A 19,641-nucleotide genomic window follows, 5' to 3' on the forward strand; every position below is an offset into this window, starting at 1 on the left:
AAAGGATTCAGGTGTCCTTTTACAAGTTGTACTTTCATGTAGATATAAATTAAATATAGGATTACGTCATATATCTTAGGAGTGAAATTAACCGATCTGGCCACAGGTTCTAGCAAGTGTCAAGTAAATAAATCAGTATTTTGGTAGAGGAATTGTGTGTGTGTGTGTGTGTGTGTTCTCCTGTTTTCTGTACTATACAGAGAAAGAACTTACTGCAGCAGAAGATCTCTACATGTACAGTCCACAGATCCATGAAGTTCCTGGGGAGGTTCAACTCAAGAACCATTTCATACTTAAGCCTCCATCAGGTCCAGTGATTATTGTGAACTATAATCAATAAACAATTGGTGTTGAGGATGAGGACAGGTTTCCTTCTGAGTCTGGTTCCTCTACAGGTTTCTTCCTCATACCATCTCAGGGAGTTTCCTTCACCACAGTCACCACTGGTTCACGCGTCATTGCTGGTAAATGTATTATTATTATTTAAGAACAAACTCGTGTTACCGTATGAAGATTCATCATCATCCCAGAGCAGTTAATGAGGATGGAGGTGCAGTGACAGAGCAGGCCATGAGAGATATCACACATAAATCTCCAACCTTCCTGCTCCAGAACAACCATTAAACTTCCACCTCCATGTGTGAGTGTGGGGGTAAGGGACTCTGCGAACATCTTCTCTCCTGTTCTTCTAACGTTCCTCTGGTAGAGACAAAAATGTCCTCTTTGGACTCTACAGAAGTTTTTATTTTTCCCACTCATCCACTGTCATATTACTGTGTTTTAACCTTCTTAATTAAACAAAAAGAACATGTCTCAGAAACCACCAAACACCAGGTGCTTCCTCACTTTTAAATCAGGATCAGGGTCAAGATCAGAGTTAAGGTCAGGATTAGGGTCAGGGTTAAGATTAGTGTCAGGGTCAGGGTTAAGGTCAGGATCAGGATTAGGATCAGGATCAGATTCAGAGTTAAGGTGAGGGTTAAGGTGAGGGTCAGGGTTAAGGTCAGGATTAAGGTTAAGGTCAGGATCAGGGTTAGGATCAGGATCAGGGTTAAGTTCAGGATTGGGATTAGGGTTAAGGTCAGGATTAGGATCAGGATCAGATTCAGAGTTAAGGTGAGGGTTATGGTCAGGGTCAGGGTTAAGGTCAGGATTAGGGTCAGGGTTAAGGTCAGGATTAGGGTCAAGGTTAAGATTAGGGTCAGGGTAAAGGTCAGGATCAGGATTAGGATCAGGATCAGATTCAGAGTTAAGGTGAGGGTTATGGTCAGGGTCAGGGTTAAGGTCAGGATTAGGGTCAAGGTTAAGATTAGGGTCAGGGTTAAGGTCAGGATTAGGATTAGGTTTAGATTCAGAGTTAAGGTGAGGGTTATGGTCAGGGTCAGGGTTAAGGTCAGGATTAGGATCAGATTCAGAGTTAAGGTGAGGGTTATGGTCAGGGTCAGGGTTAAGGTCAGGATTAAGATTAGGGTCAGGGTAAAGGTCAGGATCAGGATTAGGATCAGATTTAGAGTTAAGGTGAGGGTTATGGTCAGGGTCAGGGTTAAGGTCAGGATTAAGATTAGGGTCAGGGTCAGGGTAAAGGTCAGGATCAGGATTAGGATCAGATTCAGAGTTAAGGTGAGGGTTATGGTCAGGGTCAGGGTTAAGGTCAGGATAAGGATCAGATTCAGAGTTAAGGTGAGGGTTATGGTCAGGGTCAGGGTTAAGGTCAGGATTAGGATCAGATTCAGAGTTAAGGTGAGGGTTATGGTCAGGGTCAGGGTTAAGGTCAGGATTAGGATCAGATTCAGAGTTAAGGTGAGGGTTATGGTCAGGGTCAGGGTTAAGGTCAGGATTAAGATTAGGGTCAGGGTCAGGGTAAAGGTCAGGATCAGGATTAGGATCAGATTCAGAGTTAAGGTGAGGGTTATGGTCAGGGTCAGGGTTAAGGTCAGGATAAGGATCAGATTCAGAGTTAAGGTGAGGGTTATGGTCAGGGTCAGGGTTAAGGTCAGGATTAAGATTAGGGTCAGGGTCAGGGTAAAGGTCAGGATCAGGATTAGGATCAGATTCAGAGTTAAGGTGAGGGTTATGGTCAGGGTCAGGGTTAAGGTCAGGATAAGGATCAGATTCAGAGTTAAGGTGAGGGTTATGGTCAGGGTCAGGGTTAAGGTCAGGATTAAGATTAGGGTCAGAGTTATATGAGGATGTTATCTGAGATGTAGTCATGGACTTTTGTCCTCCTGGTATTTTACAGTGTAACTGATGTCATATTACTTCACTTATTGCTTCTGCTGTAGTTTAAGGAGAAATCCATCATCTGAATCTGATCTTACGCAAGTCTGATCACTGATCATCATGAAATCACAGAGGAGATGAAACAAATGGAGACTCAAACAGTCTCGTGACAAACATGTGCTGTTTACTTATGTCTTATCACGAGGCAAAAGTTTACAGACACCTGATGATCATTTCGCCCATATAACCTGTCTGTCTGTATAAGTCATTCGTGTGTGTGTGTGTGTGTGTGTGTGTGTGTGAGAGAGAGAGAGAGAGAGAGAGAGAGAGTGTGTGTGTGTGTGTGTGTGTGTGTGTGTGAGAGAGAGAGAGAGAGAGTGTGTGTGTGTGTGTGTGTGTGTGTGTGAGAGAGAGAGAGAGAGAGAGAGAGAGAGAAACCTCGGTTACTACAGCACACGTCTAACACGTGTGGGCGTCGCCCAAACGTGGTGTTGGACTCAGTAGCCAATCACATACAAGCAGTTCATTCACTGGCTCGTGGTTCCAGCAGTGGGCGGGGCATGAGCGCTGAGCGCCGCAGGAGATTGGACGCGCGTGCTCGGGACTCACGTCGGCACGTGTATCGGAGCGCGTGCTCGTGTCGGGAGAGAGAAGAAGAAAAGGAGATAGAGAGGTGGATGAGACCTGAGTTATTCCTAGTCTACTGTCGCTCGTTCTGCTGAGGGACAGAAGGTCTGGAGGACTGTGGGACAGAGGGACAGAGCAGGTGAGGACTGAGCGCGTGAGACACAGACGCTCCTGTCGCTTCTTATATTGTGGTTTTGGTGATTCTTCACCTCCTTTTCTGGAGGAATTGACTCTTATTGTAATTGTTTTCGGGGTCTTGTTTTCCTGCTGTTCCTGAGGATCAGTTTTAGAAGATCTCTTGAACTTGTTTACAAATATCCTGGCTGTTCCTTCACGCCATATCCGGTTTCCAAAAGTATCTAGAAGTGAATGCATTACAGAATTGAGTTGTTTTAGAGCACAGTTAGGAGGAGGACACCACCATCACCACCATCATCATCATCATCACCACCACCACCATCATCATCATCATCACCACCATCATTATCATCATGTTTTTTCAAACCCTGGAGAAACCAAGCATGTAGATGTGAGAGAATGAATGGTGTGATGTGTGGAAATGATTCTCTTTGATACACGTGGACCTTCAGAAGGTCCACATTTCATGGCGCGCCAATTAGTTTCTTCTCAGTAGTTTGGCGAACAAACAGAGAACGCAAATCCACTCTGGTGGTCTCTTCTCACCAGGGGTTTCCACAGGAGATCTGCTTTGGGCAGGTCTGGTGTTACTTCCCTCTTTTCTATAGTGGACCAGATTCAGAAGATTTTTCGTGTTTAATGGATTTTTAGGGATTAATCCTGAAACCTGACACACTGCCTGAAAGAAGCAGCAGAGGAAAACGTGACGTGACGTGAGTTGGGGTCTGAGTTCCACACTCGCACCATTTTACCTGGTGATCGAGGGCAGAACCTGGTGTTCCATCAGCACTGATCAAGATGTTCGTGTTTTGGAGTCACACGTGTTTACAGATCTACAGACACAGACGTGGAATTTGGCTGCATGAGGCAACCGGGAGAGAGAGAGAGAGAGAGAGAGAGAGAGAGAGAGAGAGAGAGAGAGAGAGCGCAAATCAGGGTGGGGGATGGGAGTAGACAGTCAGCCAGAGTGTGTGTGTGTGTGTGTGTGTGTGTGTGTGTGAGAGAGAGAGTATGTACACGTGCATATATGCATGTGTGCATGCGTGTGTTTGCCAAAGGGATCTAAACACACACACACACACACACACGTTTTTTTTGTTGGTTTTCGATACATATAATCTCTCTCTCTCTCTCTCTCTCTCTCCACCCACAGTCATGCAGTCGATAGAAAGCGCATCATCTCAGGCATCACCCGACTCTCTAACCTTCGGTGATGAAGACTCTGAGGTCTTCCTGTCCGAGGACGAGAGGTCAGAAGTCACCGGAGGTCCCAGTAGATCTGCATTGTCCTCGTGTTCGCCAGCACTGGTGTGGAGCAGCACCGAGAGCGAGCAGGAGAAGGAGAACAAGACACTCGGAGGCACACCAGGAGATCTGCAGTTCGCCCAGAAAGTGAGGACGTGTAATATTTATGTTTGTTCTAATGCAGGAATTCATGTCCACCTATACCTTCAATTGTCATCAATTCATCTTGTTTTTATTTAGTGTACAAAAGGATAAAATCTCTTTCTTTTTCTCCATCTCTCTCTCTCTCTCTCTCTCTCTCTCTCTCTCTCTCTCTCTCTCTCTCTCTGTGTGTTTATTAGTGTTTGGCGCTTCAAGGTTTCATTCGGCCGCTTTTGGAACTTTTGACTGGACTTAAGAAGGGACGATTTGACAAAGGTGATTTGAGCAATTTCCATTTAGGGCACTTAGAGGGCGCTGGTGAGCAGAGGTCCACCGATTAAATGCGGGAAACTATCAGCTATCAGCAATGAAATCATAGGGATAGTTTTTCCAGGTCACGTCTGCGCTGGAGAAGGTCCGCCGTCGTTATACAGTCCGAGAGCGACCTCTAGAGGCAGATAAAATGAATAACAAATTGATTAGTTAAAGTTAAACAAAATTCAAATCAGTTAAAATCTTTAAATGTTGATTAACTGGTGACCTGAAGAACGATCGAACCTCGTGGGATTTGTACTCATGACCTTTTGTCAGTAATTGAAGAGTGTTTGTGGCTGATCCTCTGCTCATGCGTTTGTTTGCCAGGTCTAAGCAGCTTCCAGCAGAGCGTGGCCATGGACCGAATCCGGAGAATCGTGGGGTTGCTGCAGAAGCCACACATCGGGTAAATAAAACAAATAAACTCTATATGGTGTAGGATGTTTTGGAGACAAGGTGAGGGAGGTGAGATTGAGATGGTTTGGACATGTGCAGAGGAGGGACATGGGGTATATCAGTAGGAGAATGCTGAGGATGGAGACACCAGGAAGGAGGTAGAACAAGGAGGAGGTTTATGGATGTGGTGAGTGAAGACATGCAGGTAGTTGGTGTGAAAGAGGCAGATGTAGAGGACGGGGGGGTATGGAGACGGACGATCCGCTGTGGCGCCCCCTAATGGGAGCAGCCGAAAGAAGAAGAAGAAGAAAGTGTGTTCTTGTGCTCGTATCTCAAGTCCAGCTTTAATCGAGACGTTCAGGATTTGGAAAACTTGAGGGCTGGGGAAAAAACCCAGCAATAACAATCAATGTTCCCTGAATTGAGAGTTTTTTTCCTCTTTTCTCCTGTTCCCAGAGAGAAGTATTTGCGCACTCTGCTGCAGGTGGAGATGATGCTAAAGCTCTGGTTCCCTCAAGTGAGCCTTCAGCTTCTAGGAACATGTGTATCTACTCATCATACATCACCGAGCTCCTCCAGCAGCAGCATGCCTCCACACAAGAGGAAGGACCAACTGCACATTCCAGTTAAGGTCAGTACACACACACACACACACACACACACACACACTGAAATCTCTTCATATGGACAAAAGTATGTGGACACCTGACCATAAGATTGGCTCGTGCTTCTCTTTGAACGTCTCATCCCACGTTTACTCACATGTCCCAATACTTTTGAAACATGAACCAGTGCTAACGTTAAGGATCTCTCTCGCTTCCTCTGTGTGTTTAGAAACGAAGACTACGCTGGTCAGATCCGTGCTCCTCCCCGACTCCGTCCCTCACTCCTGTTCCATGTAAGTGCTTCCACATAAAAGGTCCGGAGAACGCAGAACCGAGCCCGGGTTTGTCTCCGAGCTCCGCGCTCGCACGCCACCTAGAGCAATCCGAGTGCGTCAGTAAAGAGAAATCGGGATCCGAAGTTCTGCACGGGGCTGAACCAGGTCTCACGTGGATCCACGTCGCCCCGATCTTTTCTCCACCCATGTCTTGTCCCTCCCTCAGCGTGAGAGAAGGCGGAGCCAAAGACATGAGAAATAGCCCAATTCTACCTCCACTTCCTCCCCCGGGCAGCAGGTGCAGTCCAGCAACGCAGGACAACTCCATCACCTCGACCACGCCCTGCTCCGAGCCGGAGACGCAAATCCAGACGGAGGGGCGAAACCCGTCTCAGCCAATCAGAGAGCAGCTTTTGAAGCGATTACAAACGTAACGTCGAACACGTTAGAGACTCGTTTTGGAAAATCCGAGGCCCTTAAATATCAGCGACGTGTGTGTGTGTGTGTGTGTGTGTGTGTGTGTGTGTGTGTGTGTGTGTGTGTGTCCTTTTCAGGAACTTGTCTGTACGTATTTCAGTTTACCTCATCGGCCGACTGGTTCATCAAAAGCTGGACGAAAGCTTTATTTATTTCGATTAATTTAGAACCAGACGTGTTTATTAGCGACCAGAACCACGACGACACCACACACAAAACCACGGCTTTCCTGTGTGTAAAATCTGGTCTTGTTTGTTTCAGAAAGAAGCTCATAGGAGAGGACGACTACAAAAGCCACAAAGTTTAATAGCAGTGTTATGAAATCCTTTCAACCGTCGCTCTAGCTCTTCAGGGCTCTTCAGGGCTCCTCAGGGTTCTTCCTACTGTAATGAATAACGTGTAAAAAAAAAAAAAGCCTGGAACGCTCAGAAGTTGATTTAGCAGCAGACTCGTCCTCCTAACGGCACGTCACGTACGCGCTGTGGACACCTGACCTCTTTTTGAACATCGAGAAGGTCGAAAACCAGCCCTCAAGCAGAAGACCTTCATCATCCAACCCACGGAAAGCAGATCTTCATGGTGCACAGTTTTCAAAACCATTTCTCATACACTATATGGACAAAACCATGAAGATCTGTTTTCCTGCTAATTTCTCTGAAATTCCAGGGATAATTTGCATCTCAGTGAAAACGTCCCGTCGTTCCTCACACTTTTCACGCGAGGAACGACCGGGCGGTTTCAAGGTCGCGTTCGGATCATAAAGCGGAAGATTCTCGGTCGATCTCGGGGTCAAGATTCAGTGGAGCTTCGAGGATTTTGGAGAAGTTAAAGAGCAGATTGTTAAAACGTATGTAGACAAAAGCAAAGATCAGACGCGTTCAAGCGAAGAACGAAGGGACCCAAGAGCACGTGGAGAAACGTGAAGAAGTTTCTGCAAAGCGCCAAGAAAACGCGAATGAAGTTCTTCAAAAAAAAAGTTGTAGAAACGCGGCGGGTGAAAAGGAAGAGTTGTGCAGATGAAGGTTCAGCTCTTTATTTATTCTTATTTCCATTTATGGGTTTTTTATTATTATTTATTTATATGAACTCCAAAGCAGGAAGTTTCTAGAAGAGGAGGAACTGGAATACGAATGGAAAGAAAGCAAAAGGAAACCTGTGCCTTTTTATAAAACAGGATACGTCCGTGCACTTTGTTTATTATGGGCGTGTTTACTTTTACACACATCTGCTTTAGAACATTGGAGAATCGTGTAGTTCACAGCATTTATTAGTTTTTTTTCTTCTCTTAATTCATCGTCTGCAGTCCAAATGTTTGGTTCCCGACTTCTCTTCATTTGATTCGATTGTCCACCTTTTCACGATTTTTCTACACAATTTTGTAACAAAGCGTTTTTGCACTTTTCATCCTCACTTCAGTTCCACGCGCTTCATCCGTCTTTTCTTTGTGTGGTGTGTTTTTTTTGTTTGGGTTTCTACTTTTTCTCAGTCTTTTAATAAACGATCTCTTTGGGAGATGATGTTCTGTAATTGGACGTTGCGTGAGCTTCTGTTGAAACACACGGCTGTGATTGGTTAGATTTCGAACCAAAACGCACAACAGCACTTCACATAGTCCAACGAAAATCCACGTCTCGACTGGTTTGTTGGAGAATAAAGGTACATTATGATCTTCTGTACTGTAACTGGAAAGAGGAGTGAAGACCGGACACCTGAGCCCCGAGTCAAGCTTGAAGACCAGGCTGTTATTGGAGAAAGAGGTAAAAAAAAAAAAAATCATTTTCAACAAGTATACAGTCAATTCCAGTGAAACGTGGCCTCCAAATGAAGTATTTAGGTTTCAATCCAGTGATCCTGGGTCCAATATTTCACTAAAATTGGTACATCGATTTGTTTAATTCTACAGCAATATTTCTATTTGGTGGCAGGACATGTACCAGGGTGAAAACCTGAAAACTCAACAAAACAGGGAACGCAAACAATACAACACAAAAATACATCAAGAAATCCTGAGAAAAACACGAGAATTTGTTACAAACTGAGGACATTTGAACACGGGCGACATCTGGTGGAGAAACAGTGGAAAAACATGGCGACACAAAAAAAAAACCCCAGACTTTGTTACGAATAAATGTTGACCTAAATCCATTTTTAAAAAAAAGGCATTTTACAGCCTAAACATACAGAAAAGTATATTAGAACGGAAACACACCAAACCTTGAAGAAAATGGGGTAGAACCGTAGAACCCAAAGCTGTTGGTCTCAATGAAGTTCGTTCTTCCGAATGAATAGACACAACATTTCAAACAAAAAGGTTCACAACTTCAGACAAGTTTTTCTGGCACCGTTTTCACAGCTTTCGATACCTTTACCATCTTTAGGGTTCCAGTATGGCCTGGTGCTTTTTGCAGGTTCGAAAAATCAGTACGAATGCAAAATCAGTCATAATAATAACTGGTGAAAATCGTGTTCATATTAATGAAATCAAGTTATGCATTTGAATACATTCCATTTTTCAGTGTATATACCTTCTATACTTTATTAGCCATCTAAAATAATGTTTAAAGATCACAGCTCTTTGATTCTGATTGAAAAGAAAAGTCATGAGCCGACGAGTTGTTAACGCGTTTTTCCGCCATCTAGTGGTAGAAATAATGAATTGTCATATAGGTCGTCAATAACAAATGGTGTTTTTTTTGCATTGTCCATTTCATCTGATTCGTCTTTAGCAGCATTTGACTGTCTATAATACTTTACATTCTCCTGTAAAACCCATGATGTCATTCTGGATCTGGATCAGTCTAAATCACGTACGTTTAACATGCCAGAACTTGTAGGCCACGCTTAGATTTAGGAGCCACCGTTTCTTCTTGCTGAAATGGCTGGTAAACTTTTCGTTGCTTCACTACTCAGTAGTTTACAGCTTTTCCCACATGACACTGTTTCTGTTGTGTATCTATTCCCTGTTTATTCACTGTTCTGCGTAGGATGTTCTCACACCGTCATGCATTCAATGCGGTCATGTGTGTGGTCCTGTAGAAACAATACTCCATTCTGAGCTCTATAGAGAACGGACAATCACACATTCTGTAGCTAAACTGTCCAGACAACATCTTTCTTTTCCAGGTTGCTCCACCAGCCTGGTTAATTGAGTATACCTGCATATTCCAGGCCCATATTTTTGTTTCGGCATGTGTTGCCTGAAGGATCATTCATCAGCGTTGAATCCAGGCCCAGAACTGTAAAGGCCTCACAATGGCCACACCCATCACACACACACACCCTTATACATGTGTGTGTGTGTGTGTGTGTGAAAAAACAAACCATGCAAATGATAATAAACGTTATCTGCGCTCTAATTTCACCCTCTCCTGCATTCTGCAAATGCCTTCCTGATCTACAAGCTCAGACGAGACCCTGAGACCCTGAACCGCTACTGTTGATCAAACTGGAGTCTTTATTTGTACACTTTTCTTTACTGCATAACGTCACAGCAAAGAGCAGCAAAATTCTCAACCCTCATAAAAAAATATGAATGCAACATTACTTTTATTCATTCATTGAAGCAGAAATAAAGAGAGTATAAAGTTGTATATAATTTTGTACATTTGTAAGTGAAACAATGGCGTATTGAAACTATTAGACCCTACTGTTTATTCCTCTTCTTCCTGTTATTAATATTATTATTATAATGATTATTACCCCTTTATTATCAATTATTAATATAAGTATTATTTCTGCTACTGCTCCTACTGGCGTTATTGATAATAATAACATTAACAATAATAATAATGTTGATATTAATAATAATAATAATATTAATAATAATTATATTAATCATAATTTTAATAATAATAATAATTTTAATAATAATAATAATTTTAATATTATTATTATTATTATTATTATTATTATTAATATTAACATTATTATTGTTATTAATATTAATAATAATAATTATAATAATAATAATAATAATAACCCTGTATGTAAATCATCACGCAGAACCTCCACATTTCCGCGTCAGTCCGTCAATCACAGGTTGTAGCTCCACCCCTTTAGCACAGTTCTGACACGCTGGCAGGCGGCGAGCCAATCAGAGCGCAGGGACGCGATGGGGGCGGGACATCGCCCTGTCAGTGCATATGTCATAAGCAGCGGTGGAGGTGTGGCTTCATGTCCACGCCCCTGCGTGGAGAATGTGACGGGGGAGAGCGAGACACGAGTCCGGGAGATCCTTCATTTTCTGTGGGTTTGTGAAAAAATGGCGTACCATAACCAGTACCGAGCTCCTCAGTACAACAGCGCGCCTCCAGACCAGGCGTTTCTCTGGAACATCTTCCAGCGGTGAGTGAAGGCAGAGCGGAGCGGAGATTTCCGCAGCGCCTCCCGGACTACTTCATGCGGCGGATGCGCGCGGGCCCGTGCCGTGCTGTTCTCCGCGACTTACTGAAATGTGTAGAACTTTGTTGTGTGTGTGTGTGTGTGTGTGTGTGTGTGTGTGTGTGTGTGTGTGTGTGTGTGTAAATCTTCTTCTGAAAGACTTTAGTGAACTGGATTAGAAATTAGACGGAACTAGACATTTTCCCGTCATCTGATTTGAAGTCGTTTCCGGTTTGCGTGACCAAACATCTGGAGGAACCGCATTCACTCCATTCGCAGCATTCCAGATGTTACAGCTCGCGCATAACGAATGTAATCATCTATTACTGTATTTATGTATTTCCGAGCCTTATCTCATGTTCTCAAGAACCTACAGGCATTTCTAGGAAAAAACAGGAAGGGGGGAAGGAGGGGGGGGGGGGGGGCATACAGAGCAGATGATGTGGAGATGATCACCTCTGACACTGAGAAAGGTTCAGGAGAAGAAGCCAGTCTGAAACACATTTCCATTAGGACCCAAATCCTTAAGTCCTGAGATCTTCTGTGTAGGACACCTGATGATTCAAGTGTCCCTCTAAATCTAGTTTCCATTTTAATGTGTGTGTGTGTGTGTGTGTGTGTGTGTGTGTGTGTGTGTGTGTGTGTTGGAATGAGGTTTAATGAGATTTGAGGTTTCCATTCATTCCTTCTGGGCAAATGTTCCTTCTTTTTTTTCCCTGGTGTTCTGAGGAGGTTCCTGGTGCCGTGGTGGTGATTGTTGTTGTTTCACAGCTTGTTGCTAGGAAACGTGTGACTCACTGGAGTAATTCCACCAACAGCTCGCTTTTGTTTCATAGCAGAGCCAAAAATGAATCCAGTGTAGGATTTGAGTTTGTCGGACGTCCTGGGAAACGTAAAAAAGCTGAAGGTGAGGGGTGTAAAATAAGGGGGCTTTTCATCTAGGCGTGTAGGAGGACAATCAGTTCTCTGAACTTTGGTGAACACGTAAAGACGGATAAATCAGTTATTTACGCGTGACGACGAAACTGTGAACTCTTCTGTAAGCTCCATGTGATGTTCCTCCAGTGTTTAATGAGTTTTTTCCCCACAGGGTGGACAAAGACAGGAGCGGGTCCATCTCAGATACAGAGCTCCAGCAGGCTTTATCAAACGGTAGGTATATTCTGACTGGTCTTCCACACGTGTTGGTCCAACCCAGCGTTGGTCAAGCGCAAAAAAAGTCTGATGGACCTGAAGACTTTCAGTTTTAGAATCGGAGCAGTTCCACGAAGAACTTTCCCATAACGTTCTCACTTCGTTCATAATGAAAAAAACATCTCAGGCTTAAATATACACAATCCACAGATCACCGTTGTTGGTTTTTTGGGTCATTGTCCTACTGAAAGTAAAACTTCACCTCAGGCTGTATTTCTGAACCCTCTCGATCGTCACCAAAGTCTGTCAATTCATAACAGAATAGAAAATCAGAAATGAGTCCGAACCAGTGGCAAAGAAAAAACTCCAACGGAAGATATTAAATTAAACCTCGAGAGGAACCAGAGGAACCTTATCATAAATATGTCCATCATTCACCTGTTTACTGATGGACACGTGTCTGATTGTCATTGTAGTAAACAGTTTATATTAAAGTCCATCTTCGTTGTTCTTGAGTTTCTTCGTTCATCGTCGCTGCCCCCTGCTGTAGTCGAGGTACCAATAAACGACCTGCACCCCTTGATTTGAAATAGGAATGGCGGATTGTAGTAGACCGAATCTAGTAGAACGTCTTCAGTGGTTATTAGAACAGCTGATAATAATATATATTAGTGTGGGTGAGGGAGTTCAGGAACATCTACCGCCACCCTCAGGACGCTCGGTGCACTCGCTACACGTGAGCATTCACACACAGGCGCGAGTCTGCCTGCTAATAAATGGGTTAAACACGGATGGAATCTGGCAGCGTCGCCGCCCGAGCCTCGGAAACAAAGGAGCTTTTATGCAGAGCACACTGAACCTTCTCACTCGCGCAACACCACCACCGACATCATCGCAGCAACACACAGTTTTTCCGATCTTAAAATGAAGATATTCAAGCACGTGATTTGTTCTTCTCATGATGCTGATTTGACCTCTGTTTCCTTTTCTCTCACAGGCACATGGACACCATTCAATCCTGTGACTGTCAGATCGATTATAGGTGAGAAAAACATCTTCTCTCCTCGAGCCTGAGGGAGTCGAGTCTCGGTTTAGTGTGTTTTTGTATGGGAATAAAACCTACACACTCCTGTTAAACCTGAGGGTTTGTGTAACGAGCAAATCGGATCTCACATATTGCTGTGGAAAGTCGTAGCTCCGAAATGTTGATCACCTTCACCTGGTTCCTTGCTGACTTGGGTTTGGATCTGGTCCTTCTGTGAGAAGAACGTCCTGCAGGTTGAAGAGAAGCAGCCTCGTAGCATGATCCTGCCTCCACCATGCGGAGTTCCGCCTCGGTCTCATCGGGCCACCAGCGTTCTCACTTGCGTTTTATCCGAAAAGTGACGTTTCTGGGAAAATGGGAATAACTTTTTCGATGACTCATTCGGTCGAATGCACCGTTACACCACACACACACACACACACACACACACACACACACACACACACACACACACACACACACACAAACATCTCCCACCAGCTCTCCAACAAACCTGCGTTTATCAGCCTACACCAGCAGATGGTTGGGTCTCTGATGAAGTTCTGGTCGTGCAGCTTCCCACACGTTATTTCCATTCCGAGTTCTCTGAACTCATCCCACTCCACCGTCACCTCCACCATGAGTCGTCCATCACACCGTCCACGGATCCCAGTCCAATTCCTTAATCTGATTTAGAGGGAAACCACACACACACACACACACACACACACACACACACACTGTGGCATTATCAATGTCTCCTATTAGCATCTTCCTCCATCTCCTGCTGAAGGCTCTATAGCAGGAGATCTTCTCCATCGTCCAACCCCATGTAAAGCAGATCTTTCAGGTTCAGAGCAGGTTTGGTTCTCCTGCTTCAGCTAAAGGGCTCCATATTATGGTGAGATGTGGAGCGTATCTGGGATCAGTGGAAGTCACCCAGGACCTGCTCTGGAGCTCCGCTGTGTGAAAAGGGAATAAATCAACACACACAATCGATTTTCTGCTCTCGAGTGATTTCATGACTACGTTCTCGATTGATTCCTGTCACTGAGTGTGGAGGAGAAACTGAACCTCCACCCCGTGGTGTGAAGATCAGTGTCCTTCATCAACCGTGTGATCTTTCTGTTCATATCGCTCTTACTGCTGGAACACAACGTCACACACACGCACACACACACACACACACACACACACACACACACACACACACACACACACACACACACACACACACCTGTTTATTTACTCATCCCCCTCTCACCTGTTCATTTACTCATCCCCCTCTCACCTGTTCATTTACTCATCCCCCTCTCACCTGTTCATTTACTCATCCCTCTCTCACCTGTTCATTTACTCATCCCCCTCTCACCTGTTCATTTACTCATCCCCCTCTCACCTGTTCATTTACTCATTCCCCTCTCACCTGTTCATTTACTCATCCCCCTCTCACCTGTTCATTTACTCATCCCCCTCTCACCTGTTCATTTACTCATCCCCCTCTCACCTGTTCATTTACTCATCCCTCTCTCACCTGTTCATTTACTCATCCCTCTCTCACCTGTTCACCCTCAGGTAGAAAAATGAATGTTTGTATATTATAACTCTTTCTCTCTCCTGTGTTTCTCGTCTGGTTTCTCAGCCATGTTTGACAGAGACAATAAAGGCGGCGTGAACTTTAACGAGTTCGCCGGCGTGTGGAAATACATCACCGACTGGCAAAACATCTTCCGCACCTACGACCGTGACAACTCAGGCTTCATCGACAAGACCGAGCTGAAGCAGGCTCTCACCGGCTTCGGTAAGCAGCATCACGCTGACGATTCGTGACGGATATTTGAATAGAATGGAGATTGACACGGCAGAGGTAGAGCTGCGTCTTCCTGCAGACGCAACAGGAAAAAAAAACCTCTAGTTTTTGTACCATGATGAATTTCGTGTTGAGGAAATTCCACGATGTGTTTATTGTATTGATGTTGATTGACGTCTCTCTCCGTGTCCAGGTTACCGTCTGTCAGATCAGTTCTATAACACGCTGATCGAGAAATTTGACCGGCAGAGGAAAGGACAGGTGGCTTTCGATGACTTCATCCAGTGCTGCATTGTACTACAGGTGAAACTCTGCACTGCACCACGAGAATAAAAAAAACAAAAAAAACGCATTTTATCGTCAAATTAAAAACGCATTTTCTTCTCCCCCCCAAATCCCCAATCAGAGGCTAACCGACGTGTTCCGGAGATACGACACGGACCAGGACGGCTGGATCCAGGTCTCCTACGAGCAGTACCTCTCGATGGTCTTCAACATCGTATAGCACAAACCAAGCACACACACACTCCAGTGCCAAACACCACGTCTGTCTCTTACGACTGGTCTTCCACCAGGGGACACCACACACACACACACACACACACACACACACACACACACACACACACACACACACACACACACACACACACACACACACCTCAATGAAGCGTCATAGGACTTGGTTTTTGTTGGATGTTTTTTTTTTCTGTCTGTCGTCCAATTTTTTTCTGTCGTCTTAAAAAAAACAAACAAAAAAAAAGGAATACGCTAGAGTCCCTGTTTTTCATCTGAAAAGATCTCCGCATTGTAAACCGTGTCGCAGTACCGTCCGCATGCATGCCTCCGAATCGTCGTCACGAGCGTCCGAGCATGATCGTACCCGCGGGGGGTTTCTGCGCTGAAGCCACGTTCACAGTGAGAACTTTTCACAAGCGCAGGAACTTTTGGATGCTCCTGTGCATGAAGCTTTCCAGCTGCAACAATTCTTTATTAAAAAAAAAACAAAAAAAGGTGTTTTCAGCTGTCTGACTTTCTATAAGAGCTGCATGTACACACACACACACACACACACACACACACACTCAACTGCATTTCAACAAAAAAATGGATTATGTTCATTTATTCTGTAATCTGGTGCAGGTGTGACCATCTACAAGTTCCTTCTGTCCACCGTGTAACCATCTAAAAGTTCCTCCAGTCATCTAAAGTTCCTTCTGTCCACTATTTAGTTTTCTTTGTGAACTGCTGCTTCTTTATGCTCATGTTAAAGTGAAGACGTAACACAAACCCAACAAACTGTTCCATTAATAAAATCAACCTTCACATCTCCAATAATCCGATTCTGAAATCGATTTGTGAAACACGGTTCCTGTTGATTCGTCTCGGCCTCTGACTCCCAAAACTTCCGATTTCTGCAGCATGAACAAATGATTCAACACCAAACACACCGACCGTGTAAATGTGCTGGTGTTTAATCAGGAAGATCTCTTAGTGGATCTGTTTTATGTGATCCCATGACCATCGTCAGCGACTTGCGCCCTCTGCTGGCTGGAGCGGCACAGTACAGAATTACGCTCCAGTTACAACAACAACACACACACACACACACACACACACAGTGAGGCCCAAACCTGTTCCATGATGAAGGTTTTTTTTTTTTTACATTATCCATGTGTGTATTTACTGAGAGGGGATTTTGTACGTCGCTCTTGAAGGGCAGCCGCCGAATGCCATCCGTGGAAACGTGATCCCCTGAGGCTCGTCTGTAAAAATGCCCCTGTGCTATAATGATTGTGTGTTGTATTGGTATGAGTCAGTCTTTAGATCAGAGCAGTGCTGCATGTGGTTTTCCTCCACTGTGCACAGCCTGTACATCAGCAGGAGAAGAAAGAGCAGAACAGAACAGAACTGAACGCAGTGCAGTTTTTACACACTGCAGTGTTATTAACAGGGCACTGGGGGGTGAGGGGTGGGAGGGCTCTGGGGGTGGGGTTGTTCTTGAGTATGTCCTTGTGGCTCAAAAGCATGAAGCCCAGCGTACACAGGGTACAAACAGACCACTAAATATCATTATCATCATGCATATTCATGTGTGTGTGTGTGTGTGTGTGTGTGTGTGTGTGTGTGTGTGTGTGTGTGTGAGAGAGAATTTTTCAGGTTCCATTCAAATGTGAATTTTAAGCTTCAGTGTATAAAAATGTATCCCAGTAAATATGACTATAATAAAAAAAACATGTTGAATCAGGGTTTAGTGGAGGAGTGATAGAGGATGGAGGGAGCTGTGGAGGAGTGGTAGAGGATGGAGAGGTCAGTGGGGGAGTGGTAGAGAATAAAGGGATCAGTGGAGGAGTGGTAGAGGATGGAGAGAACAGTGGGGGAGTGGTAGAGGATGGAGGAATCAGTGGAGAAGTGGTAGAGGATGGAGAGAACAGTGGGGGAGTGTTAGAGGATGGAGGAATCAGTGGAGGAGTTGTAGAGGATGGAGAGAACAGTGGGGGAGTGTTAGAGGATGGAGAGAACAGTGGAGGAGTGGTAGAGGATTCAGGGATCAGTGGAGGAGTGGTAGAGGAAGGAGGGAGCAGTGGGGGAGTGGTAGAGGATGGAGAGAACAGTGGGGGAGTGGTAGAGGAAGGAGGGAGCAGTGGAGGAATGGTAGAGGATGGAGGGATCAGTGGAGGACGAATCAGTTGCAGATCCAGGGAGAAATTCACACCTGAGGTCTGTTGAAGATCAGTTGTAATTCCAAAATCCACCACGAGGGCGGATAATCCTCACTAAAGACCTGTTATGGACCGGGTCACACACTAGGGGGGGCTGTTGAGAAAGATTTGAGTACAGATTTAATAAGGAGAAAATGGAATCATGACATGGAGGATGCTGGAATGTGAAGGACGCATGAGACAGAAATGATGTCCATGGAGTCAAATCTGTTTCCTTAAACACATCCAGAACTAATTAATGCATACGGTTTATAACCTGATACTCTGGAGTCTTGAAGAAAAAAAAACACAACCAGGAAAGCAGTTAATCACACCATCAAATCCTGCAGAGCATCCATTTTACAGTATACATTGTGTGGCAAAAGTGTACGGACACCTGATAGGTCAGAACCACCCTTGATTTACTAAAGCAGGTTAAGATCTCAAGAGCCCATCAGCTTATGATTAAGATGAGAAGATGAACAAGTCCAACATCTTATCCACAAATCTTCTACCGTTCCAGTGGTTCTCCACTAAACACCAAAGTGGGGATTCTGTCCATGAAGGCCCTGTCGTGTTTTTAATTAGGATGAAGGAGGAGTATTGAGAGTGACCTCATTTTCCACACACCGCCTTTTCCGTTGGAGCCATGACTCACTGTCAGGATCGAGACTCTGCTCTCAGGGAACAATGGAATGTAACACGGTTCTGCAGAAACACCATCAGCATCGTTTCAGCACCGCTGTGGGAAATTTCAGACTATAAACTTTTCAGCTTGATTTAGTTGTAGAACCGTTTCCTTTGAGCAAACTTTGATCTTAGAGAGCATTCGAGAATACATTCACTTCTAATAGAACAACAAAAAAACAACAGATTTTCCCATAACGAGGTCTTTGGATGCATGAAAATTTTCCTGGTCCACATACAGAGATCTCTGATTACAGAAGGTAACGCAGAAGGTAAATCTAATTTTAAACACTAGGTGTCGCTAAAACGCTTAAAAATTCATTTCAGGTTCGTTCGGTAAAAAATATAGTTATTCTAGAAATCAACACTGATGCCCAAAGCGACAAAAGCAGCCCACGTCACGTGTCAGGAACTCGGTTTGTTGTGAAGCAATCCTCCTGGAATGAGGCACGAGCCCATCGTGTGAAATAGCAGTGTTCAACAACCTCCATCAAAAAAAAAACATTGTGGAACTTCAATAATCCACTGACAGGCCAACAGGCTTCACGCGTAAGTTCAACATTACACACGTGGGTTTAAATGAGCACATGCTCTAGAATCTCTCCAAGAACATCTCCGCACCCTGAACCACTCCGAGGAAGAAACCGGAGGAGAAAGCAAGCTTTAACAAGAAGAGAGCGTTGAAAGAACTTAATCTTTGGACTGGGAAAAGCGTAAAGCTGGAGGCTGGAATTCAGGACGTCCAGGAGAACAGCGAATCTTCAGGATCCACCCTTGAAGAGAAAATGGTCCGGAGTGAACTGGTGAAGGAGATCTCCATGTGTGTTTCTCTGCCCATTGAGGTGATGAGTCCTGACCAGGAGGTCTTCCCTTTCCTGAAGACCACACTGGCAGATCTGGGTATTGACGAGTGAGTGCTTTAAATGATGGCTCACATGAACGTTTTTCGAGGTGAGATGTTGTGCTGCTACCTGTTGTGTTGACGTGCAGGTCCGCAGTGGAAGAGCGGGTGGTGTTGGTGGACACCAAGCGCACGCAGGTCAGGAGCAAATCTGGGAAACTGAAAGAGAAGGAAGTGTCGGTGCTGGAGATACGAGTGAAAGCACGAGTTCCTGGGCAAAGCGACTGCAAGGAGGTTCTTTACAGCACCGAGTCCCACACCGACCGCTTGTACTGCCGCAGCGGCATCTTCTTCGTCCCGTGGGCGCACGCAGGTGAGAAGATCCTCAAGATACCACAGATCACCTCATACATACGTGAACAAACCCAGCACACACTTAACATGATTCCTAACACACTTTTTTTTTTCCCCTGCCTTGCAGATGAGCGCGAGCCTGTAGAACTCACGCTGGCTTTGGAGGAACAATCTCACACCACAACGGAGAAGAAGAAGTCAGAAGATCAGATTCCAGCGCAATAACAATAATAATAATTTTTTAAAAATCACACGACGTGTTTCAGGTTT

General features: G+C 44.7%; 3 protein-coding genes across 3 annotated transcripts; all 3 read left to right on the forward strand.

The window, feature by feature from the left end:
• The first annotated feature begins 2,847 nt into the window (after positions 1-2,847).
• On the forward strand, positions 2,848-6,501 carry ciarta (circadian associated repressor of transcription a). The gene is made up of 6 exons (XM_083553448.1): positions 2,848-2,986; positions 4,139-4,377; positions 4,572-4,647; positions 5,014-5,092; positions 5,539-5,713; positions 5,917-6,501. The coding sequence occupies exons 2-6, from the start codon at positions 4,141-4,143 to the stop codon at positions 6,394-6,396; spliced, it is 1,047 nt and encodes a 348-aa protein (XP_083409574.1). The 5' UTR covers positions 2,848-2,986; positions 4,139-4,140; the 3' UTR covers positions 6,397-6,501.
• A 4,034-nt stretch (positions 6,502-10,535) lies between these two features.
• Positions 10,536-15,448, forward strand: pdcd6 (programmed cell death 6). The gene is made up of 6 exons (XM_083562812.1): positions 10,536-10,783; positions 11,910-11,971; positions 12,951-12,995; positions 14,620-14,778; positions 14,981-15,090; positions 15,194-15,448. Exons 1-6 carry the CDS (start codon positions 10,551-10,553, stop codon positions 15,290-15,292), a joined length of 708 nt encoding a protein of 235 aa, XP_083418938.1. The 5' UTR covers positions 10,536-10,550; the 3' UTR covers positions 15,293-15,448.
• Positions 15,449-16,304: 856 nt separating this feature from the next.
• On the forward strand, positions 16,305-19,637 carry LOC310731850 (uncharacterized protein; the record flags this gene model as incomplete). Its single annotated transcript, XM_083551792.1, has 4 exons — positions 16,305-16,351; positions 18,814-19,086; positions 19,167-19,390; positions 19,499-19,637. The coding sequence occupies 4 exons, from the start codon at positions 16,305-16,307 to the stop codon at positions 19,594-19,596; spliced, it is 642 nt and encodes a 213-aa protein (XP_083407918.1). The 3' UTR covers positions 19,597-19,637.
• Positions 19,638-19,641: the final 4 nt, after the last annotated feature.

The sequence above is a fragment of the Silurus aristotelis genome (assembly GCF_946808225.1).
Source record: "Silurus aristotelis genome assembly, chromosome: 1".
NCBI lineage: Eukaryota > Metazoa > Chordata > Actinopteri > Siluriformes > Siluridae > Silurus > Silurus aristotelis.